Raw genomic sequence first — 27,302 nt, forward strand, 5'->3', positions numbered from 1 at the left:
AATAATAAAAATAAAAAAAAACACTACAAATGTACATTAGAAAAAAATAAGTCAAAATGGAAAAAAATTATGCAAAATAAAACATTACTATTGTACATTTCAAAAGTCAAAATGAAAATGTTAATATAACACATTTTTACGCGATTTTTTTGGATATTATCCTTTTCGGAGAGGAGACAATTCCGAATTTGTATGAATCGTTAAAATTAGTCCAGCGGTTCTTAAGTTATAAGCGTAGTAACTAACACAACTTTCTTTTATATATATATAAGATAACATTCCTATAGAGAGCATGATATCACTTGGAAAAGGATTATATTAAAACAAGTAAAGAAGCTGTAAGTTCGTCCGGGCCGTAATTTGAATACCCTCCACCATTTGGAACAAATTTGGCAATTATCAAAAACAATAAAATCCGCTAAAACTTCTGCTACAATCTTAAAAATCCCAAATTTAGATGTTATATTAGGGTCAATACGACATCATGGACATGCATAGGTAACTTTTGTCATAAGCCATTTTAATATTCAAATGCGAAACTTAACAAATAAAATCGGTGAATAGTGTAGCTAAAATCATCAAAATACCGAATATCGTGAGGTACCGTTATATGGAGGGCTATACGAAGACGTGAACCTGTACAGACAATTTTCTGTTTTAGGCTGTAGTACCCATTACGAACTTCAATTCCCAAATCTAAAACGATTCCGGTGAATAATGTCGCTAAAATCAGGAAAATACCGAATGCCGGAGCTACTGTTATATTGGGACTATGGGAAGACGTTGACATGCACAGACAATCTCCTGCCATAGGTTGTAGCATCCATTACGAACTTCAAATACCAAAATTAAAACAATTACGGAGAATAATGTCGCTAAAATAATCAAAATACCGAATATCGGGAGGTACCGATATTATACGAAGACTTAGACCTGAACAGACTATTTTCTGTCTTAGGCTGTAGTATCTATTACGAATTTCAAATACCAAATTTGAGACAATTCCGGTGAATAATGTCGCCAAAATCACCAAAATACCGAATATCGCTAGGTACCGTTATATGGGGGCTATATCAAAACGTGGACCTACATGTCCCATTTCCAAAAGTCCTGCAGACATAATATACATTAGAGTAAAATTGTATCAATCTACTTGAATTCGTTCGAAAGGTAGAGTGATTTCCACAGACGGACGGACATCGACATAAAATTTTATGCTGATGAAGAATATATATACTTTGTGGGGTTTCAAATGTGTATTTTGAGGTGTTACAAACGGAATGACAAACTTAATATACCCTCCATACTATGGTGGAGGTTAAAAAACATATATTGGAGCCGAGTTTCGCATAATGGAAACGAACGTTTAGCTGATATTAGTCATTATTTGCACAATAAACTGGAAATCGGATTAAGGATATACTATATCTAGAGTATTTATGAACTCTTTAAGATATCTTGTACCAAATATAATTCTTGTGGAGTGCATATTACGCATGTGAGGGACTTAAAACTCCAAATCGGATGAAACATATATATGGAAGCTATACCTATATCTGAACTGATTTTCTACAAATTGGATGTATGCTTCTAGACTGAATTTGGTCTAATGTGCCAAAATGCATGTCATTTCGACTGATATTGGCATTTGGTGTACAATAAACACGGAATCGGTTGAAGATATATATGGAAACTATATCTAGATTTGAACCGATTCTCACCAATTTCAGTAGGGTTCGTCTTTGGGCCAAACAAATATTGTTTGGCAAATTTTATCTAAATCGACAAAAGTTATTCAATGAAGATCCCCAAAAGCAACTATGGGTCTATTTCGTTTTCTTCCCCCCATTACAAACAAATGCACAAAGACATAATACCCTTGCTGTAGGGTATAAAAACGTGGGATCCCCAACTATACCTGAGCCAATTATCACTTATTTCGATTAGGTACGTTGTTTGGTCTAAAAAATTGTCGGTCGCTAAATTTTCCGAATAGGATAATAAATGGACCTGTGTATAAGGGACAAATGTGTCCAGATTATCCAGAGTAGCCATTTATGTCAATTGGCTGATCCCTGCCCTTAACTCTCTTCTCAGGTAAAATTCCGTATCGATTGGTTTAAATTATGTGATCAGAAAAAATTTTCTATTTTTGTTTCTTTCGAACCCCTAAATGTTTTCCTATCATCTCCAAATGCAAGAGGCCCCTCTGTATCTCTAAATTTAGACTCATCTATATGATTTGCTTGTCTACGATATTTGTCTATATTCGTCAAAGAAATCAGCATAAACAAGTAAAAAACATTAAGTTCGGCCGGACCGAACTTTTAATACCCTCCACCTTAGGGAGGTAACGCTATATAGGGCTACACAAAAACGTGGACCTATATATACAGTATTTCGCCAACGGATCTAGAACTCATTATGACCTACAAATACCAATTTTCAGACAAGTCCGTAAAAAAATGTGGTAAAAATCATCAAAATACCGAATATCGGGAGGTACCGTTATATGGAGGCTATACCAAAACGTAGACCTATATATGCAAAGTTTCGCCACGGGAGCTAGAACCCATTATGACCAACAAATACCAATTTTTAGACAAATCCATGAAAAAATGTGGCAAAAATCGTCAAAATACCGAATATCGGGATGACCGATATATCTCATTTTCAATACCAACCATCCTAGATATTATACAAATTATTCTGCTAAATTTTGACGCTCTACGTCAAATAATGTGGGCTGTATCGTGATTTCAACAGACAGACAGACGGACATCGTTAAATCGTTTTAGGATTTTATGCTGATTATGAATATATATATACATTATGGGGTCTACGACGAATATTTAGGGATGTTACAAACGGAATGACAAAGTTAATATACCATCTTTTCCAAGGTTTAGGGTATAAAAAGCCAAAAGTTCGCCTTTTGTGTATTTTTGATTTCGCCAGTAAGTTATTTTCAGCCTTTTGGTAGAATAGAAATGTTGGTATTTTTTTCATACTAAAGTCCATTTTACCCATTGTCCTAAACTCTGACTTCCTGCGAGATTTCGAGTCTTTTTTGTCTTTGTTAACTTTATAACAGCTGTTGGTCCATTTCAAGCCCTAAATATATTGCGGACACATTTAAAAACAATAGGCCTAGTCCTTCTGAGCCTAACCCTACCCTTATGAAAATTTTCATGAGAATCAACGATAATTGCAATATGTGATCTGTTCCAGAATCTGCAAGAATCTACCAACCTGAGTGGAAAGGTGAAAAAAATATTACAAAATATACACTTCAATATTATATGTCAACTTGAAAAAATCGCATGCGATAAAAAATATGAAAAAATTAAAAAAAAAATCACAAACTACTACAAAATCTATGTTAAGATCATTATTGGCATATTTTTAGATATTATTCTTTATGCCAAGATGGCATTCCGAATTGAGAAAATTTGTCAAAATCGGTTCAGCCATTCTTGAGATATAAGCATTCTAGCTAACATCCCGTTCCTTTGTATATACACATTGTATATATTTCGCAACATATATTCGATATATTTATGTAAGTATCTATGTAAGTTCAGAATTGACATTATCGTCTATTTGTGATTTCGTCAGGATTAAAAATATTCGCGGTTAAATGGAAAATTTGACTTTTATTTAACACAAATGTTATGGCCTATTTCACCCACTAAATATTACCCGATGACCATCAAAATTGGAAGGCTTCTGTCCAGCCCCAAGCTCTAGCCACATGCTAACTTCCGCTTTGATTGGTCTATAATTGCGACCTGTAGAGCAACTGCAAAATCAGTAATTTTTTCAGTTTTTGGTTCATTTCAACCCCTAAATATTATGCAATCATCTCCAAAAGAAATAGGGTTTTATTCTGACCCCACCCCCACCTCCATTTTCAATTTCGTGAGGATCGGGCCATAATTGCGACCTGTCGAGTGATTACAAATTAACATGAACAGACGGACAGAAGGGCGGACGGACATACATAGCTAAATCGACTCATGTCGGCGAGATAGAAAGATCCATATATACTTTCCTATGTTGGAAACCAATATTTCGAGGTGTTACATAATTTTTGGCCTAATCAAACTTACAATACCCCAAACACATACTGTTGTAGGGTATAGAAATTAGATTTCTTGGTCTTTATATATTCACTATATTTTCTACAAACTTTTGAACTTTTTGGCACTTTTCGTAGTCTTCGAGTACGAATTTCCAAGAATTTCTCCTTCTCGAACCCCTTTCTCGAACATATTCACTCCTCTTGTTAAAATTCCCTATTTCGGTTATCAATTATGCCTCTTGAAACCACTGCACTTTTACCCCGCCATTCGCTTGACATAATCACATTTAAAAAAGACATGATCTACAAGAGCTATTAATTGTGACGTAAATTGTATGCTAGTTAGCCATTGCCGAGAGAATATTGCGCTCTATAAGAGCTGATCGAATTTCTCTTTGATTTGCCTAAGAGAGAAAAATTACCGTTGAAATCAATAATCAATAAATTTAATAAAGAAAATTTAACCGAGTAGCCCCGATCACATTTTTTTTTTTTGGGCCAAGATAAGACCTCCAGTTAACCTCAGCAAAAAAAGAACAGTCAATACGATTATTAAAATACAAGCCAGCCTAAATCAACCGCTCATAACAATAACAATAATAATTCGTATTTAAAAGACCAGCCGACCGACCGATCGATCGATTGCTCGTCAAAACTACAAGCGGACGAAAAAAATGAGAGTTCATCGCACGTTCGCTAATGCTCCGCCGAAAAAAAATAACAGCAACAACTTATTAACTTTTTTATTTGTTTTTTTTTTTTTTTTCAGCTGCTTACCTGGCTGGCCGGCTGGCTAACTGATTGACTTCAGACTCTCTGGCGTGTGTTTGTTTGTGTGTGGAGAGTTTTTGCTTTTTTATGATTTGGCCGCCTTTAGATGTGGCGGGAGGGAGGGGGGAGGCTTATAATTGTATTCTGGGTCCGAGAACAATTTATTTGCTTATTCAGCGTTTAAATGAAAACGTCCAACCAACGGATCACAGCCAAAAGCAAAAGAGTGCTAAATTGAACAGCAAATACAAACCGCCGCCGTATAAAATATTACAACGGATTGAAATAAGTTTCAGTTTATTTTGAAAAATTAAAAGCGACACTTCGGTCACCTTTGTTTTCGATGCCGGCGAAAAGCGCGATCCATGCCTACACACACAGAAGATAACAAACTAAAAAATTGAGAAAACATAAAATAAATAAAAAAATTATTTTGAAAAAAAAAATCAATAAAATTTGAATACATTTTTCAAAGATAAAAACGAAAAGTGAATAAAAAGCAAAAAAAAAGAGCGTTTAGACCTCCAAAACAAGTGTTGTTCAAAAAAGTGAAAAAATACATTTTTGAATAAAAATATATAACAATTTTATATTGTTTTTTTTTTATAAAAAAAAAATTACAAAACAAATTACAATGGAGTTAAAATACAAAATCTGGAGCCTATTTGCATTGTTCTGCCTAGTCCAAGGTGATTATATTGAAAATTATTTAAAAAAAATTGAATGGATTTTTTTTTTTTTTTTTTTTTTTTTTTGAAAAAAAACTTGAATGAACTGAAATCATATAACCATAAGAAGTTCTATGCCATAAATTTTCCCATTTAATCTAAAACATAAACCAATTTTTTTTTTTTGTGAAAATTTCTATGTTCCGTCCCTAAGAAGTTATGATAAACATGTCATTGGAACAAAAAGAATTTGCTAAGCAACAATAAAAATCAACAACAAATAGTCGTGACAGAATCATCAATTATTTTTCTTTTTGTCGAAGCTGTCGGACTTCAATTCATTATCAGGACCAGTAGAAAAGAAACACGAGTTTTATATCACTAATGTTTGACGTTATTGTACCCTACCCAGATGGCGAGAGAGGGGGCATTTTTGGTTGTATGGATTTGTTTGTAACATCCGAAGAAAAGTAATTCTGGACCAAGGTTTTATAATCTGACAAAAAATGGCTAACTTTGAATACCCTCCCCCACTTGGAAAAAAATTGGCAATTTTCAAAAAACAAACAAAAAATCCGTTTAAAACTCTTTTAAAATCTTAAAACTACCGAATGTAGCCGTTATATTAGGGTCTACGTGGACATGGACCTGCATAGATATTACAATATTCAAACGTTAAACTTGAAAAAAATTCGGTGAATAATGTAGCTAAAATGTGGACCCGCATAGACAGCTTTTGTCATAAGCCATTACAATATTCAAATACAAAACTTGAAAAAAAAAATCGGTGAATAAGGTAGCTAAAATCATCTAAAAACTGAATATAGGGAGGTACCGTGGCTATACCAAAACATGGACCTGCGCATAAAATTTTCTGTCTTAGGCAGTAGTAACCATTACGAACTTTAAATACCAAATTTGAAACAATTCCGGTGAATAATGTCGCTAAAATCATCAAAATAACGATTATCGGGAGGTACAATTATATGGGGGCTGTACGAAGAACCGGACCTACACAGACACTTTTCTGTCTTAGGCTCTAATATCCATTACGAACTTCAAATACCAAATTGGAAACAATTCCGGTGAATAATGCCGCTAAAATGATCAAAATACCGAATACCGTTATGTGGGGGCAATACGGAGACGTGAAGCTGTACAGACAATTTTCAGCCTCAGGCTGTAGTATCCATTACGCACTTTAAATACCAAATTTTAAACATTTCCAGTGAATTGTGTAGCTTAAATCACCAAAATACCGGAAATAGGGAGGAATCATTATATGGGGTCTATACCAAAACGTAGATCTACATGACCCATTTCCAAAACCAAAAGTCCTGCAGACATAGTATACATTTGAGAAAAATTTAAGCAACCTTCTTCATTTCGTTCAAAAGCTAGAGCGATTTCCACAGACGAAAAGATGGACGGACATCGCTAAATCGACATAGAATTTTATGCTGATCAAGAATATATGTAACTTAAGGGGTCTAAAATGTGCATTTCGAGGAGTTACAAACGGAATAACAAACTTAATATACCCTCCATACTATGGTGGAGGGTATAAAAAAACATTAAGTTCTTAAAATGCATGGAATCTTTATCTGAATTGATAGAATGGCCCATATAATTTAAGTAGCAAGTCCAAGCTACTTCAATTTCAGAATTTCAGCTCTATTCCTTCATTCAATACCAAATTTGGTACTTTCCATATAATAATAGTACAGATTTCCAAAACCACCTTCATATCTTAATCCCAGATACCAACAGAGACCTCAAAATCGAATTCCGGGATTCAAGCTCAATCCCTTCAACCAATACCCAATTTAGTAACACTTAGCACTTTTCGCACAAATGTAGGACTCAATTCCAGATCACAACAGAAACCTCAACATCAACTTTAAAGATTTTATCTCTATCCCTTCACCCAGTACAAAATTTAGTACATTTCAGTACCTTTCGAACAAATATAACACAGATTTTTAAAACTTCCTCCATACCATAGCTACTGATGCCAACAGTGACATCTATATCAAATTTGAGAATTTAAGCTCTATCCCTTCATACAATACTAAATTTAGTACAATTTAGTACTTTTTGTAAAATTATAGTACACATTTTCCAAACCACCTTCCTACATCCAGGCTGCACATGAACAACGTCCCTAATACCAATGTTTTTGATTTCAGGCACTATCCGCTTACCCAATACCGAATATAGTACTATTTAGTACTTTTCGTGTAGTAGTCCGAATTTCAAATAAGTCAGGCTTATCTCACCCCTATCCACTAACATTGATCCACATGCAAAATTTCAAGATTCTAGCTTCAGTTGAGCGTTGTATGGAGGGTATATTAAGTTTATAATTCAGTTTGTTACATTTCGAAATAAAAATGTTAGACCCCACAAAATGTGTATATTTTTTGGGTGTTCCTAATGAGTACTACAGCCTATGTCTGAAAATTTCATATGCAGGTCCAGGTCTTCGTATAGCCCCCATGTAACGGTACCTCACCATATTCGGTATTTTTATGATTATAGCGACATTATTCAATAGAAGTGTATCGAATTGTCTATTACAAGTTCCTAATGGGAACTACAGCCTAATGCAAAAAAAAAAAAAAAAACTCGGTCTCTCGTCTTCGTATGGCCCCCATATAACTGTAAAGCCATATATTCAATATTTGGAGGAACACCGGAACTGTTAAAAATTCGTGTAGCCCCTATAAAGGTAAAGGTTTTCAACGTTTTTTTTTTTTTTTTTTTAAGAATTTGCAAATTCCTTCAAAATGATGGAGAATAATTAAAGTTCGACCCGGCCAAACTTACTGGATTTTTTTTTTTTTTTTTTTTTTTTGAAAACTTTGTACCTACCTCTTCTTATAACAGAAAATCATCTGTAGAAATTAATTTTCTTCCGATTTCCGACATTTTCCTGATTTTAGCCACATTTTTTTACGGATGCCTATATAACTTCAAATTGGCATTTGCCAATTTGGCATCGTTTTTTGAGCCATATATTAGGCCATAGTATCACCCGATATTCGGTGTTTATACCCTACACCACATAGTGGTAAGGGTATTATGTCTTTGTGCATTTGTTTGTAACATGATAAGGAAGCGAGATAGACCCATAGTTACTTTTGAGGATCTCCATAGAATCACTTTCTGAGTTGATTTATGCATGTCAGTCCGTCCGTCCGTCTGTCCATGTATTCTTGTGAACAAAATGCCGGTCACATTTATTATTTTATTATTGAGATGAAATTTTCCAAACAACACTTGTTTGGCCCAAGGACGAACACTATTAAAATTGGAGGTAATTGGTGAAAAATTAGATATAGCTCCCATATATATCTTCGTCCGATTTTCCTTTTATTGTGCACCAAACGTATACTATCAGTCCGAATAGTATGGAATTTTGCACATACAACCAAATTAGGACTGAAAATAAGTATGCCAAATTTGATCGAAATCGGTTCAGATATATCTATAGCTCCTATATATATTGTTCATCCGATTTGTTATTTTTGTCCTCCGCAGCCGTAATATGCACTCTGTAACAACTATATTTAAGGAAATATATCAAATACAGCTCAATAATACAATTGCTAAATTTTAGCGAGATCGGTTCAGATTTGGATATAGCTCCCATATATAACTTCGTCCGATTTACCTTTTACTGTACACCAAACGTCTAATATTTGGCTAAATGGGATGGAATTTGGCACTTACGACCGAATTTGGTTTAGAAGGTAGTATGGCAAATTTGGTGAAGATCGGTTCAGATATAGTTATAGCTCCCATATATATTGTTCATCCGATTTATTGTATTTGTTACCCACAGCCGTAATATGCACTCCGTAACAACGATATTCAGGGAAATATATCAAATACAGCTCAGAAATATCTTTGCCAAATTTTGTCGAGATCGGTTCAGATTTGGATATAGTTCCCACATATATTTTTATCCGATTTCAAATTAATTTCGCACCAAATGGACAATACAAGTCCGAATTTAAAAGATACAAATGCTTCGGCATATTAAGTCCTTTGAACTTTAAATTACTATTATAATCATAGCGTGCATAATTAAATTCTCCAATAAAATCTTTTAATTGTTATGTGGCCCCGCCCGACATTAGGACTTTCTTTACTGGTTTTTGTGATACATGAATGCAAAGGGTATGTGGTTGCAAAGTATGCAAAAAGTGACACCTACCTGCTTCCAGTCGACTTTTCTTACTTGTTAGTGTTAAGGCTGACACAAATATTAATATTAGGTGTTTTATTTATTTATTTATTTTTTTTTTTTTTTGTCTAGCAGTTTCCTTCGCACTTCTGCTAGAACTTTTCCTCGAGTAATTTATCATTTCTTATCATTATGACCAAAACTTGCCTAACGCACAGTAAAACTTAGAAAGGGTGGTAGGCGGGGGTGGCGGAGAGCAACAAGCGAAACAATGCTAAATTCACATGATTGTATGCTCGAATTTCTAATCAAGCATTAATAAATTTATCCAAAAGTATGTTTGGCTTTATGACTTCTCATTTACTTTTATTGCTTTTTTACTATAAAATATTATGACATTGATTCTACAAGTCTGGATATAACCAAACAAAAAAAAACTACTTTGCAGCCTATTTAGTTGCAAAATGTTGCTATGGTCTTCAAATACCCACAATTTGGGGGCTGTAATAGCCTCAATAAACTTTTCCCAAATCTGAAGCGACATTGAACACTTTTAGGTATAAAACTATCAAACACAAGTTAAAAAGTATGAGTCAGTTTTACCGACAGATGTATACCCTCAGCCAATGTTCGATATATATATTGAATTCCGTTATTATTATTCATATTGTTGAACCTATATGGAGTAGGTAACGAAGGAATGGGCCACTATTGTCCATTTCGCTGGATGCTTACATCGCTTTCTTTGAGGGTTTTGTTTTTCAAAATCTTGAAACCTATGCGGGGATGGTACCAGAAGAAATTGTCCGATCTCTACTATCCTTGTAACAGATCTTGTGCAATATTGAGATGTACTAAGTCTGAATGGAATCAGATGTTAATTTCGGGTTTTATGAGCTTCATGGATTTTTAAAACTTTAACCCTTTGGGGACCGATTTCACACCAGACCTTGGGTTAAAAAGGTATCGTGATGTATGTAATTGGAAGAAACGTCGTCCTCTTGCTTCACATTTTATAAGAGTTATAATTATTAAAAATATTGACCCTTTGTGGGGGAAGTACTTAATGGAACAAACCGCTATTGTCCATTTACGCACCTGACAGAAATATTGGATTCGCAAAGGTGGAGAAAAATCGGTTTAACCTTTCTCTTTCTGTGCAGTTAAATATTTTTTTTGAAAATTTCGATCTTTTGTGGAGGAGTTACCAGAAAAAATGGACCGATATTGCTTATCTCCAAACTCGATTTCAGTTTGATAATAATATTACGATGAACCATGTTTGGACCAAATCGGGTACTCCCTTCGAGAGTTATCGTGCGCACCAGCTAGCTAGACAGACGGATGGGCATCGCTACATCGACTCCAAATGTCCTGATACCTCTGAAGAGACCTAGGGTCTAAGATCGTTGGTTCGATTATGCCCGTTTTGGCCGTATAAAATTATATAACCTCTAATTTGAATTTGGAGGAACGGATGGAGCTGAAATCCTGAAATTTGAAATAAACATTATTGGCGGAGCCTGGGATTGGAATAGGGTGGTAGTTTTCGAAATTTATAATTTTGTGCACGAAAAGTACTAAATGGCACAATTTGGATTTGGGAGAATCGATAGAGATGGAATGCTATTGCATTGTGGGACAGAGTTATGTAGGTAGTTATGGAAATTTGCACTAATGTGTACCAATTGATACTAAAATTGGTACAATTTAAATTTCGAGGGGAGCGGTAGAGATAAAATCCTGAAATTTGGAAATAAGATTTATATTGGATTTTATCATGTAGAAAGTTGTGGAAATTAGTACTTATGTGTACGAAATGGTACTAAATTTAATACAATTTCAATTTTAGGACAACCAGTAGAAATGGAATCCTTAAATTTGAAAATAAAATTCCTTTAGGATTTTATGACATAGGTTGGTATGAAATTTTGTACTTATGTGTACCAAATCGTACTAAATTTGGTATAATTTAAATTTGGGATAACTAAAAGAGCTGGTATCCTGAAATTTTGGAAAAAAGGTTACTGTCGCAGTGTAGGATTGGGATACGTACTAAATTTGATACAATGGAGCTGGAATCCTATGGGGATGCAATCCTGAAATTTGCAATTAAGATTAATGTCGGATCGAGATATGGAGGTAGTTTTCGAATTTTTTACTTACATGTACGAAAGGTACTGATTGGATTGGCTCGAAATCTGAAATTTGGCATTAGGATCACTCTTAGTGTGTAGGGTTGAGATTTGGAGGTGATTTCGGAAATACGTACAAAAAAGTACTAAATGGTACTAAATCTGGTATTTGGGTAAGGAATTGAGTTGAAAGTCTAAAATTTGGCCTTAGGATCACCCTTTGTGTAGTTTCGTTGACACATTGCAATTTATTGGGAAATGTGTACCAAAAAGTACGGTACGTACAAAATCGTATAACCTTTGGTATTTGGGGAAGGAATAAAGCTGGAAATCTGAACTTTGGAGTGAGAGTTATTGGTGTTGTGTAGGACAGACAAACTAACGAGTTTTTCGAAGTTCGGACAATACGTGTACCAAAAATACCAAAATACAGTGAATTTGGTACTATTTGGACTAATAAGAACGGAGAGTGGTAAAATCTTGAAATTTGGTATGAAAATGAATTCATAGAAATAGGGTCGATAAAAGTAAGTGGATTTTCAATGAAGTCTAAGAACTACACTAAATGGTAATAAATTTTGTATAGATGGTAAATAATACCATCCATAATCGGTCGGACGTTATGTATGGGGCTTTTGACAAGACGTTGAACTTTATAGTCGGCTTTTAAACAATGTATCGAAAAAATCCCATAAACGCAAACAAATGAACAAATCAAATGTCCAAATGTAATGATTTACAATGTCTCGATTGTGATCGAAATTTTTATTGATTATTGCGGAAAGACGTTTCCCCTGCTTTCCACAGCACAGATGTACGAACCAAAAAGCAAAAAACCCACAATGGAAGTTCAATGTTTATTTTTTTTCATTCGCATTTTTATGAATAATAAATCAATTACCGATTTAAAAACAGTACCACAGTTTGGCTTATTGCTGTTAAGAATCTAAATCTGCCAGTTAAGTTGTTTTTTTTTATTGCAGATAAGCCAATTCATGCCAATTTTAGCCTAAAAATATTGTCGAAAAAATTTATACGAAACGTCTAACCATTCATCAAAATTAATCGTAATCGTTGGACCCCCATTATAATTCAAAAAAATTATAAAAATATCAGCAACGACACGACGATTTCATTATCGAATTATGTTGAGCCTAAGTGTAGCATATCAGCAGCGATTTTTTTGCTTAGCCGATTAAAGATTGAACATAAGAAACTCTACAGCACATTTTTTTCGAAATCAGCCTGGCGAAGTTAAAGTGACGCAGCCAGGGCAAAAAATGTGTATTCCAATTAAACTACTTCATGTCACTTATCTTAGATAATATTGTTTCGACACGGGTAGGTGTCCAAAAATAAATAAAGTTTATTATTTTATTTTTGTTTTTATTTTTTTTATTTTTTTGAAGAAGACTCACACAATATATATTTTAAGGAATCCATGACTAACTTGAATTTGATCAATCATCGAGGGAAAAGAAGTAACTTATTTAAAACTATTTCCCGTCAACTTGGCTAAACTGGTGGTATTTAAACCGCATTTCATTGACTTATAAACACAGACTATGAAACTAGTTAAAACAAGTAGAAGTAATGGCGATGTGTTCGACCCTGTCATACTTTAGCATACCTAGAGGAAAAAATAATACTGTGCATCAAAAAATTTAATAAAGGGGAATATACGGCACTTTATGAAAATAGAGCTAAAACAACTAAAAAATAACTGTAAATATTCTCCACCATTTGGAACGAATTCGAATAAAAAAAAATAAATAAAATTCACTAAAAATTCTGTTAAAATATTAAAAATACCGAACATAGGGAATTGTCGTTATATTGGAGACTATACAAAGACTTGAACCTGCATGGGAAATTTTTGCCGTAGGTCATTGCAATACTCAAATAGGAGATTTGAAACAATTCCGGTGAATATAGGGAGGTACCGATACATGGGGGCTATACAAAAACCTGGACCGGCACGACAATTTTCTATCTTAGGATATAGTATCCATTACGAACTTCCAACACCAAATTTAAAACAATTCGTGTGAATATTGTCGCTAAAATCATCAAATTATCGAATATCGGGAGATGCCGTTATATGGGGGCTATACGAAGTCCTGGGCCTGCACAGAAAATTTTCTGTCACAGGCTGTTGTACCCATTAGAAACCTCAGATACGAAATTTCAAATAATTCCGGTAAATAATGTCGCTTAAATCATCAAACTACCGAATATCGAATACGAAGACTGTAGCAGCCATTACGAACTTCAAATACCAAATTTGAAACATTTCCGGTGAATAATGTAACAAAAGTCATTAAAATACCGAATATCGGGAGGTACCGTTCTATGGGGGCTGTACGAAGTCTTAGACCTGTACAGACAATTTTTTGTCATAGGCTGTAGTATCCATTACGAACTTTAAATATCAAATTTTAAACAATTCCGGAGAACAATGTCGCTAAAATCATCAAAATACTGAATATCGGGAGGTACCGTTATAGGGGGGCTACATGAAGACTTGAACCTGAACAGACAATTTTCTGTCACAGGCTGTAGTACGCATTACAAACTTGAAATACCAAATTTGAAATAATTCCGGTGAATAATGTAGCTAAAATCATCAAAATACCGAATATCTGGAGGTACCGTTATAAGGGGGTTATACGAAGACGTGCACCTGCACAGACAATTTTCTGTCATAGGCTGTAGTATCCATTACGAACTTCAAATGTCAAATTTGAAACAATTCCGGTGAATATTGTCGCTAAAATCATCAAAATACCGAATTTCGGTAGGTACCGTTATATGGGGGTAATACGAAAACGTGGACCTGCACAGACAATTTTCTATCTTAGGATATAGTATCCATTACGAACTTCAAATACCAAATTTGAAACAATTCCGGTGAGTAATGTCGCTAAAATCATCAAAATACCGAAAAATGGGAGGTACCTTTTTATGGGGGCTCTACGAAGACGTGGACTTGCACGGACAATTTTCTGTCTTAGGATGTAGTATCTCTTACGAACTTTAAATGTCAAATTTGAAACAATTCCGGTGAATAATGTAGCAAAAATCGTCAAAATACCGAATATCGGGAGGTACCGTTATATGGGGGTTATACGAAGACGTGAACCTGCACGGACAATTTTCTGCCACAGACCGTAGCAGCCATTACGAACTTCAAGTACCAAATTTGAAACCATTCCGGTGAATAATGTCGCTAAAATCATTAAAATACCGAATATCGGGAGATAGCATTATACGGGGCATATAGAAAGACGTGGACCTGCACGGACAATTTTCTGCCACAGAATGTAGCAGCCATTACGAACTTCTAATACTAAATTTGAAACAATTCTGGTAAATAATGTCGGTAAAATCATCAAATACCGGATATCAGGGGGGTACCATTATATTGGGGCTATACCAAAACGTGGACCTACATGACCCATTTTCAATACCAAAAGTCCTGCAACCGTAATATACATTTGAGCAAAATTTTATCAACCTACTTCATTTCGTTCGGAAGCTAGAGTGATATCCACAGACGGACAGTCGCACATATACTTTGTGGGGTGTAACATGTATATTTCGAGGTGTTACAAACAGAATGACAAACTTAATATACCCTCCATGCTATGGAGGGGGTATACAAATAATATTCGTTTTGTTATCAGAAGTTGAGCCCGGGACACCATATACAAAGTTTTCCAAGGAATTTTATTCCGAAATTTTCAAAATAAATGTGGTAGAGGGGGAAACTTGTTCCAGCCTCTCTTTAGGTTACTTGGCGATGTAAACTTTCTTCTTTAGTCCGAAAATTTAAAAAAATGTGGAAAACAGGGAACTTTCCTCTGCTCTTTTTAGGTCATTTGTCGATGTAAACGATCTTTCTTAAAACAAAAATTTCCAAATATATGGAATATGGTGGAACTTCCCCCAGCTATTTTTAGGTTGGTCGCCTATGTATACTTCCGTAACAACGCTACACATGTCTTCAATTTTTGGCTCTATTTTCATAAGCTGCTGGAATTTTCTAGTACTTATTGAAAAAAATGAAACTTGCAGCACCGTGCTATTAATTGCACGCTTTTTTTTTTTTGGGGGGGGGGGAAGGTGGGGGGACCTAAAATTTCTGATAGTCACTCGTCCCTCAAAAAAGAATTCTTTCAAAAATTATTTCGTTTGGTTCACAAAATTATTTTTACCCAAGTTACCTCAGTGTGAACACAATTAGTAGACGCAAATAATTCCCTTTTTTTGCAAATTAAGCTGAACATGATTTAAAAATCATTTTGTTGTCTTAATTATTAATTTATTACGGCTATAGATAAATGCGTTTTTTTTCAAACACACACACACTTTGTGAATTAAGGGAATTTCGATGTGGATTTGAAGCGAAATGATTAATGAATGACGAGTGCACAATTTGCGAGTAATGCAAGGAGGAGGAGGAGGGGGAGGAAAAAATTTCGAGAACGAAAAAATAAGAATTTAAAACAAAAAATAAAGGCAAAGATACGTTGGGCGCCACCAAAGGAAAATGGGAAGCGTGAAGGTTTTGAGGGAAATAATTTGGAAATAAAGGGTTATGTTACAGCCAAGTGAATATAAATTCTTCCCTAAGGCCTTCCGATTTCATAAGTTTCGTCGTGAACAGTCAATAATCTGAGGAGATACATATTCTTGATCAGCGTAAAATTCTAAGACGATTTAGCCCCGTCTGTCCGTCTTTGGAAATCACTCTAGCTTCCGAACGAATAGAAGTAGATTAATATAATCTTACTCAAATGTATATTATGTCTGCAGGACTTTTGGTATTAAAAATGGGCCATCTAGGTCCACGTTTTAGTATAGCCCCCATATAACGGTACCTCCTGATATTTGGTATTTTGATGATTTTGGCGATATTAATCACCGGAATTATTTCAAATTTGGTATTTGAAGTTCACAATGGCTGCTACAGCCTATGACAGAAAATTGTCTGGGCAGGTCCAGGTCTTCGTATAGCCCCAATATAACAGCACCTCCCGATATTCGGTATTTTGATGATTTTAGCGACATTATTCACCGAAATTGCTTCAAATTTGGTATTTGAGGTTCGTAATAGATACTAAAACCTACTACAAAAAATTGTCTGCACAGGTCCACGTCTTCGTATTACCCCCATGTAACCGTACCTCCCGATATTCAGTACTTTGTTGATTTTATCGACATTATTAACCGGAATTCTTCCAAATTTGGCATTTGATGTTCATAGTGGATACCACAGCCTATGACAGAAAATTGTCTGTGCATGTCCACGTCTTCGTATAGCCCCCATGTAACCGTACCTCCCGATATTCGGTACTTTGTTGATTTTAGCGACATTATTAACAGGAACTCTTCCAAATTTGGCATTTGATGTTCATAGTGGATACCACAGCCTATGACAGAAAATTGTCTGTGCAGGTCCACGTCTTCGTATAGCCCCCATGTAACGGTACCTCTCGATATTCTGTATTTTGATGATTTTAGCGACATTATTCACCGTTTATTTCAAGTTTTCGAATTTGAATATGGTAATGGCTTCCGACAAACAATACCTATGTAGGTCCACTTCATATGGACTCCAATATAACGGCTATATTCGGTATTTTTAAAATTTTAAAAGAATTTTTAAGGATTTTATTTTTTTGAAAATTTTCAAATTCATTCCAAATGGTGGAGGGTATTCAAAGTTCGGCCCGGCCGAACTTACTGCTTTTTAACTTGTTTTTCTTTTTATACCCTACACCACATAGTGGTAAGGGTATTATGTCTTTGTGCATTTGTTTGTAACATGGAGAAGGAAACGAGATAGACCCATAGTTACTTTTGAGAACCTTCATAGAATCACTTTCTGAGTCGATTTATGCATGTCCGTCCGTCCGTCCGTCCGTCTGTCCATGTATTCTTGTGAACAAAATGCAGGTCGCATTTATTATCCGATTGAGATGAAATTTTCCAAACAATATTTTTTTGGCCCAAGGACGAACCCTATTGAAATTGGTGAGAATCGGATCAAATTTAGATATAGCTCCCATATATATCTTCATCCGATTTCGGGTTAAATGTGCACCAAATATCCACTATCAGTCCAAATTACCTGAATTTTGGCACACCCAACCGAGTTCGGCCTAGAAGCAAGTATATCAAATTTGGAGAAAATCGGTTCAGATATAGCTATAGCTCCCATATATATCTTTCATCCGATTTGATCTTTAAGTTCCTCACATTCCTACTATGCACTCCACAACCGTGATATTTGGTACCAGGTATTAGATGGAGCACAGAAATAGCTGTTTTAAATTTTATTGAAATCGGTTCAGATTTGGATATAGCTCCCATATATATCTTCATCCGATTTCGGGTTAATTGACCACCAAATGACCAATATCAGCCCAAATGGCCCGAATTTTGGCACATGTGACCGAGATTAGCCTTAAAGCAAATACAACAAATTTGGAGAAAATCGGTTCAGAAACAGCTATAGCTCCCATATATATCTTCATCCGATTTCGGGTTAAATGTCCACCAAATGTCCACTATCAGTCCAAATTACCTGAATTTTGGCACACCCAACCGAGTTCGGCCTAGAAGCAAGTATATCAAATTTGGAGAAAATCGGTTCAGATATAGCTATAGCTCCCATATATATCTTTCATCCGATTTGGTGTTTAAGCCTCTCACATTCGTAATATGCACTCCACAATAATGATATTTGGTACCAGATATAAGATGCAGCCCAGAAATAGATGTTTTAAATTTTATCGAAATCGGTTCAGATTTGGATATAGCTCTCATATATATCTTCATCCGATTTCGGGTTAAATGTGCACAAAATGGTCAATATCAGCCCAAATCACCAGTCTAGAAGAAGAAGAAGAATACGTAAAATTTGGAGAAACCCGGTTCAGAGATAGCTATAGTTCGTAAAATGCACGATAGAATTAGATAGATTTTGATTTTGTACCAAATATCTCATAGAGCTCTGAAATGCCCTGTATAAACCTTTTTACGAGAGCTCTACTAAGTATGCATAGTGGTGTGGGGTATCATATAGTCGGCCCCGCCCGACTTTTGAGCTTTCCTTACTGGTTTTAGTTATACCCTACAACACTATGTGTTGGGGGTATTATAAGTTTGATTGGGCCAAAAATTATGTAACACCACGAAATATTGGTTTCCCATATAGGAAAGTATATATGGATCTTCCTAGCTCGCCGAGCTGAGTCGATCTAGCTATGTATGTCCGTCCGTCCGTCTGTCCGTCTGTCCGTCTGTCCGTCTGTCCATGTTAATTTGTAATCACGCTACAGGTCGTAATTATGGCCCGTTCTTTACGAAAGTTTGCACGAAGGTGGGGTTTGGGTCAGAATAGAACCCTATTGCTTTTGGAGATGATCGCCAAATGTTTAGGGGTTGAAATGGACCAAATACTGAAAAAATGTCGGATTTTGCAGTAGCTATACAGGTCGCAATTATAGACCAATCGACGCGGAATTTCGCATGTAGCTAGAGTTTAGGGCAGGGAAGAAGCCTACCAATTCGGGTGGTCATCGGATAATATTTAGCGGGTAAAATAGACCATATCTTTTGTGTTGAAAAAATTCAAAATTTTTCATTAAACCGTGAATATTTTAAATCCCGGCGAAATCACAATGCCATGACAAGGTTACTTCTGATCTTTACATTGATGTTAACATCTAACAAATCGGATATATAGCAAAATATGTGCGATATATATGTCTATCAAAGAAGATATGCTTGAAAGATCTCTTATATATCGAGAACGGCTGAACTGATTTCGACAGTTCGCATTAATTCAGAGTGGCCTTTTGGCAGGAAAGAAAAAACGTCTAAAAAAATCGCATAAAAATATCTCTCTAAAGATGAAAATATTGATTTTCTAAAATTTTCTCATATTTTTTCAATTTTGTCATATTTTTGGCATATTTTCATTTTGAATTAAACATTTGGTAATATTTCTACAGCTAACAAAACTAAGTAGTTAGGATATAAGGATATCATATACAGATCGCATTTATGGCCCGATCCTTACGAAATTTTGCATGGGTATAAGATGAGGGTCAAAATAGAAGCCTATTCTTTTTGGAGATGATCACAATATATTAAGGGGTTGAAATGGACCAAAAAATTGCAAAATTGTCAGCAGGTCGTAATTATCGCCCGATCCTCACGCACATTTGAATGGGGGTTACCGGACATTGAAAAAGCAGTTTGGATGGCCATTCAAAAATATTCAATGTGCGAAATAGTTTGCCAACTTTTGTAGACAAAATACGAAAATGTCCATTCCAGTGACTTTTTGGAGAATTCACAAATACAGTAAAGACGCACTTCCGACTATTTCGTTGAAGAATATAGTCAAATGTCTGTATCTCATATTGATGCGTTTCAGTCAAAAACCAATAATAAATGTTAATCTTTTGCCACTTCTGAGAGATTACAGGTCTGTGGGAAATATTGGTTCCAGATCTAGGAAGACCATTTAAATTAGTTTAAGTTTCTATTATTCGAAAATTAGAGAACGAAACCTGATGGTCTTCTTTTATTATTTGTCACAATATCTTGTGGAATTCTTTCGAGTATCTCGCCTATATAAGCTGTATCGTTTATTATAGTGTTGTAGGGTATTCAACGGTCGGCCCCGCTCGACTGTAGCCTTTGCTTACTTGTTTTTAGTTAGTTTTTACCGGAGGTTCTAATTTTTTTTTTTTTTGAAAATTTCCTAATTCGTCCCAAATGGTGGAGGGTATTCAAAATTCGGCCTGGCCGAACTTACTGCGTTTAAACTTGTTATTCTTTTTTGGTAGAGGTCCCCTATTTCTTATAGTCTTATATTTTTCCTACTTTTTTCATATATTTAAGTCTAACCTAACTTATCCTGAGATGGATCATGTGAGCATTCCAATCATCATTGCCCATATGAAGATGATGATGATAATTATCTCTTCCACTTAGCACTTGAAACACGAAATGTTTGACATTTTGATTTTTAAATGGATGAACAACTAGGCTTCTACCCAAAATGTGTTGAGTTCATTTGTTTTGAAAGCATTTATTTTTTTCTGATATTCAAAATACATACTTATTTAATATTTTGTTAAAATCCCAACCATAACTGGTGTAAATCCGGTTTTGGTTTTATGATCTAAACTTTTAATAATTATTAAAATTGTATCTTTTAGTCAGTTTATCTGAACTACTAGCTATGGTAACAACAAAAACATCATAACCATAACAGCACATGACTAGCCAGCCAACCATCACCACCACCACTACCAATCATTCATTCACTCAAATTCGGTTGTTTGGCCGGCTGGCTTTTGTTTATTTATGGAAATTAGCGGAAAACTGGTTAAAATCACACACAGACCACAAAAAAAAAAAAAAAAAAAAAAAAACGAAGGTGTTAAATTTGACATTGAAACTGATTTGAAAATATCTAGTTTGTGTTTTTTTTTTTTTTGTTTTTGTATTTTATGTTGTTCTACTTCCCATTTGCATTTTCACTTTTTATTTTATCTATTTTGCTTTCATTTAATTTACTCTTTTTGTTTGCCATGAAGCGATTACATTCAAACACTTTCAAATTTAATAATAATTTGTTTACTATTATTAGAATTTACTTTTACTTCTGGGTTTTAACGTTATAAACTATTGAATATTAAGTATTTTTAGAAAAAAAAAAAAAATAAGAATATAGGAGAAGTGACTAGAATAAATAACTGTGTATAAATATATGTGAGAAAGGAGAAAGTATATTTTAGAGGGGGATATACACAAGTAGATTACTTTCAAAATATTAGATATTACTAATGAGCCGGATAGGGACTCCTCGCCATAGCGATTTGCAATCGGTATTCATTTTGCCTTAATATTAGCGATTATAAAGCCTTACTAAGGATGTATGTATGAATTTATGCAAGCTTTCCTATTAGCCTGCCACCCTGTATGAATTACACTACTGAGTTTTGATAAGCTTTATAGTATTTCTTCCCATCATGGATACCTCAAAACCAAAACTCATTTTGAAACATTCCCCATTCATCGTCTTAAAATATGAGTCAATGACATAAAATCCAGGATGAATTTTAAACAATAAGTATAGGAAAATTCCAGCAGATTTTGAAAGTAGAGCATAAAATAAGCTAAAAAGGATCAGTCGGTATTGCCCACAGATTTTTCCCCTCATCGAAAGTCTGTTTGCTTACATATATATTGACTTGTGTTATGATTATTGAAGCTTTTGACCTGAAATGTAAATATTGCAAGATGATATATTTGGTTTTATAAATTATATGTGATATATGATAATTTTTGGAAAATGTTTTGTGAACTTCAGAGCTATTCAAAATGTTGACCCCTGGTGAGGGTGGTACCAGAAGGAGTCGACCGATATATCTTATCTCACACCAAATCTTGTGTTAATAAAAATATTGAGATGTGTGAAATTTGAAGACAATCGGGCTCCTATTTCACATATTATAAGAGTTATAATTATTCCAAAGTTTGACACTTTTTGGGGGAGGTACTTGATGAAGTGGGCCGACATTGTCCATTTCGCTCCTGCTTTGGCGCTTACAAAACTAATCGAGCTATTCTTTCTCTTTCTATGAGGTAAATTATTTTCAGTGAAAATGTTGACCATTTATTTGGGGGATACCAGAAGAAGTGGACCGATATTGCCCATCTCCGAACTCGATCTAAGTTTAACATTAATATTATGATAGACGATGTTTGGACCAAATGTGATACTCCTTTCGAGAGTTATACATCATTATATTTTTTAATACATTTTTCCAAGGTTTTTTTTTTGATTCCACGCTAGGTTATATAGAAGCTGTCTTGAAAGAAACTTCGGTACATATTTTTTAGAATAAAATTAGTAAGCCTAAGTCTTGAGAAAATTGTACCCGAAATTCATACAGGGTGAGATGAATAAACTGCATCCAACTTCAGACTGCTGATATTTTTAAACCATTCGTCCGACAGCTGTTAAAATTATTTCAGTGACAGCATTTTGGTGAGAATTTCCAGAAAAAAAGTTATTCGCGATGTAATTTAAGGATGACAGTGTGATTTCTTTATATTTCGCTGGTAAACCACAAGTGGTTATCGTTAGAGCACTCCAGCATTTAAATGTGAATAAATCTTTTGTGTCTCGTACCATCGCTCGTTACCGTTACCGTGATACTGGTAGCGTAGCTCGACGTCAAGGAAGGTGGACGGAAGAAAACAGCTACAACATCCGCAGAAATGGTTCGAAAAGTAAAGAAGCGACTTCATTGAAACCCGCGTCGCAGTGGCCGAAAAATGGCTCGTGAGCTGAACATATCGCTCGGCAAATATTGAAAATGAGCTCCGGGTAAAGCCATTGAAATTCCAAAAAGTGAAAAAATTTACAGCGCAAGAGAAAAAAATAGACTCAAAAAAGCCAAAGAGTTGTTTCGCTTGGCCGAAAGTGGTGAACTGCCGAATTTGGTTTTCTCCGATGAGAAAACATTCGTTGTCCAGCAGAGCAGTTTGTAAACAAACAAAATGATCGCGTTTACTTGCCAAAGAGGTCAGCTGAAAATGGGCACCTTAGGTTGGCCAGAGCAACCAGAACTTAAGCGCCGACCATGGTGATGGTGTGGGCCGCCATAACAGCCCATGGTCGCTCTCCGCTCATATTAATCGACCGAGGAATCAGAATACGTCAAGTAAACGCTTCGCCGGGAATGGACCAAAATACCGCAGAGCAACATTCGGGCAGTACAGGGTTGCCATATTCGACGGACCCATCTGGCAACGCCATAACTTTTGACAGAGATGTCACATCACTTAATGACATACCGCGTTTGAAGCGTCAGTCCAAGCAGATTTTTACCATGAACCAATACACGCCACGCGAGCGCTCTGAAATAGTTGAAATTTACATTCAACAGAAGAAGTCAATTGTGAAAACTCAACGTGCTTTTAAAACACAAAAAAAAAATGAGAAGTGCGCCTTCTAAGAACACCATTAAGCGTTTATACGAAAAATTTTCGACTGGTAAGGCTCTTTCTAATCCGAAGAGGCCATATAAAAGTCGACCAAGGCGATCGGCCGAGAATATCGCTGCCGTACGAGCCAGTGTTGAGAGGTCCCCAAGAACATCCCAAAAACGCCTTTCTCAGCAGTTGGGCATCGCTCGTCCACTTTAGCGGTCCACTTTACAACGGATTATTCGCATAAATTTGCATTTGTTCCCGTACAAAATTCAATTGACGCTAAGAATGTTGCCTGCGGATAAGCCTCGTCGATTGGAATGGGCCCAAAGGGTCATCGAAAAAAAACATGGGTCCGTCGTTTGAAGGCCATAATTCGTGCCAAAGGTGACCAATTCGAACAAATCTAAACGTATTCTAAAATTTGATGCTATTTAGTATGCTAAAATTCTAAGTCGATTTAGCGATGTCCGTCTGTCTGCCCGTCTGTTGTAATCACGCTATCTTTCGAACGAATTGAGAAAGAAGGCTATAATGTTACACACATGTTTATTTTTCCAGTGGGCAGGTTATGTTCGTAAATGGGCCATGTAGGTCCATGTTTTCGTATAGCCCCATATAACGGTACCTCCCGATACTAGGTATTTTGATGATTTTAGCGACATTATTAACCGGAATTGTTTCAAATTTGGTATTTGAAGTTCGTAATGGTTACTACAGCTTAAGACAGAAAATTGTCTTCGTATAGCCCCCCTATATAACGGTGACTCCCTATATTCGGTATTTTGATGATATTAGCGCCATTATTCAACGGAATTGTTTCAAATTACGTATTTAGAGTTCGTAATGGGAACTACAGTCTGTGACAGAAAATTGTCTATGCAGGTCCAGGTCTTCGTATAGGCTATATATACCAGTACCTCCCTATATTCGGTATTTTGACGAGTTTAGGTACAATACCCACCGAAATTGTTTGAGATGTCGTATTTGATGTTCGTAATAGTTGTACCCGGTACCTCTCTATATACGATATTTTGACGATATTAGCTACAATATTCACCCTTCATTTCAAGTTTCGAATGTGAATTTGGTAATGACTTATGACAAACAATGCCTATATAACGGCTATATTCGGTATTTTTAAAATCTTAACAGAATTTTTTAAGGATTTTATTTCAAAATTCGTTCCAAATTGTGGAGGGTATTCAAAATTCGGCCCGGCCGAACTTACTACTTTTTAACTTGTTTATGTCTGCAATTTCTACTCAATTAACAAAATATGGGCCAAAAATAGGAATTCACTCATACGCATGTTACGAATTTGTCCAAAATTTATTGAAGAGGTGCTAAATATCTATGCAAATACATACAACAAGTCGTTGTTGTGGCTAAAATAAACGGGCCATGTTTTTGTGTGTTCCGTTAATTAAACCACTTTTTTTCTTGATACCAAATAGAGAAAAAAATAAAATTATTCAGCCATTTTGTTATTAGAATCTCTTGTGGTCATCAATTTTTTTTTGTTTTGACAATGGCCATAATCGATTACCCATCAAAAATGTACTCGTCGCATTCAATTAACATGTTTACCTGATTCGTTTTTTATTTATTCTATATTTTATTATTTTTTTCTTTTATTTAATGATGTTTTTTTTAATGGCAAATAAGCACGGTGTCAGCAGCAACAGCAACTGATTTTGAAATTGTATTCAGTTTTTTTTTTTTATGTTTTTTGTTTATTTGGCTATTTTTGTGTACCGTCATGACCTAATGCAGTAAATAAACACTCGACACGTTCTCAATTTGAGCGGTTATGTGAAAGACACGAGAAGACGAAGAAGAAAGCACAGTCGGCAGCGGAAGAGACCACCATCGGAATATGATACCTGTCATGAAGTCGAAGTCGATAATGAAAACCGAATTGAAGCGACTCCATGATAATTATTATGGCAATGATGAAATTTCCATCGACCTTGAATGGAGAAGACAATGAACGCGACCAGTCAATAGTCTTTTGGCGACGGGAGGGTTTCAATTTACTTTGGAAATATATATGTACTTATGTTGTTTGTCTGCAACTAACAAGAAGTGAGAGAAAAAAATTGGTTATTTAACCAAAAGTTTTCCATCGCTTGAAACAATAGGTTTAAGTCACGTCTGTAACGTTTAGCATTACCCAATTATGTGTCATAAGCCGGGTTGTGTGAAAGGGGTATTAAACGCTAGTTTAGGAAGTCATATATGTGTATATGGGACCTCTCTCCATAGGGAAGTATAGGATGGCTTCTATTAATAGAAGGCTTTTATCAGGCCTTTAGAAGGTCTTCTAACAATACAATGTCGTTAGGAGGGCTTCTATCAATATAAGACCTTAAAGAGGGCTTCTTTCACTAGGAGACCATGAAGAGGGTTTCTATCAATAGAAGTCCTTGTGGAGGGCTTCTATCAATAGAAGGCCTTGTGGAGGGCTTCTATCAATAGATTACCTTGAAGAGGGCTTCAATCAATAGAAGACCTTGAAGTGTCTGAGTGTCTACTTATAGAAGACTCAATGGTCTTCTCAAAGAAGACACAATGGTCTTCTCATAGAAGACCCGAAGGATTTCTCATTGAAGACCCGAAGGTCTTCTCATTGAAGAGCCCGAAGGTCTTCTTTTAGAAGACCCGAGGGTCTTCTCATAGAAGACCCGATAGTCTCCTCATAGAAGGTCATTCATAGATGACTCGAAGGTCTTCTCTTAGAAGACCCGAAGGTCTTTTCATAGAACACCCGAAGATCTTCCCATAGAAGACATCAAGGTCTTCTAATAGAATACCCGAAGGCCTTCTCATGGAGGACCCAAAAGTCTTCACATAGAAGACCCGAAGATCTTCGCATAGGAGACCCGATGGTCTTCTCATAGGAGAACTTAGAGTCTTCTCTTAGAAGACCTTAGGGTCTTCTCGTGGAAGACCTGAGAGTCTTCTCATAGAAGACCTGAGGGTCTTCTCATAGAAGACCTAAGGGCCTTCTCATAGTAGACCTGAGGTTTTTCTCATAGAAGACATGAGGACCTCCTCTGGCCTCCAACTCGTCTATAAGGACTCCATGGGTCTCCAACTCGTCTATAAGGAAATACTCACTCCAGGTAGTCTATAGAGACTCTCTTGGTCTCCAGCTTGCCTATAGACACTCTCTTGGTCTCCAGCTTGCCTATAGACACTCTCTGGGTCTCCAGCTTGCCTATAGAGGATATCTGGGCCTGCAGCTTGCCTATAGACACTCTCTTGGTCTCCAGCTTGCCTATAGACACTCTCTGGGTCTCCAGCTTGCCTATAGAGAATATCTGGGCCTCCAGCTTGCCTATAGACACTCTCTTGGTCTCCAGCTTTCCTATAGGCACTCTGGGTCTCCAGCTTGCCTATAGACACTCTCTGGGCCTCCA

At 35.7% G+C, this 27,302-nt stretch overlaps 1 protein-coding gene across 1 annotated transcript in view; it reads left to right on the top strand.

Moving 5' to 3' along the window:
- Positions 1-5,080: 5,080 nt before the first annotated feature.
- Positions 5,081-27,302, top strand: part of LOC101899313 (salivary glue protein Sgs-3) — a 36,266-nt gene continuing 14,044 nt past the window's right edge. The window contains exon 1 of the mRNA XM_059124531.1: positions 5,081-5,544. Coding sequence (XP_058980514.1) covers positions 5,490-5,544 — 55 coding nt within the window. The 5' untranslated portion in view covers positions 5,081-5,489. The remainder of the gene's footprint in view (positions 5,545-27,302) is intronic.

The sequence above is a fragment of the Musca domestica genome, unplaced genomic scaffold (assembly GCF_030504385.1).
Source record: "Musca domestica strain aabys unplaced genomic scaffold, Musca_domestica.polishedcontigs.V.1.1 3, whole genome shotgun sequence".
Classification (NCBI taxonomy): Eukaryota; Metazoa; Arthropoda; class Insecta; order Diptera; family Muscidae; genus Musca; species Musca domestica.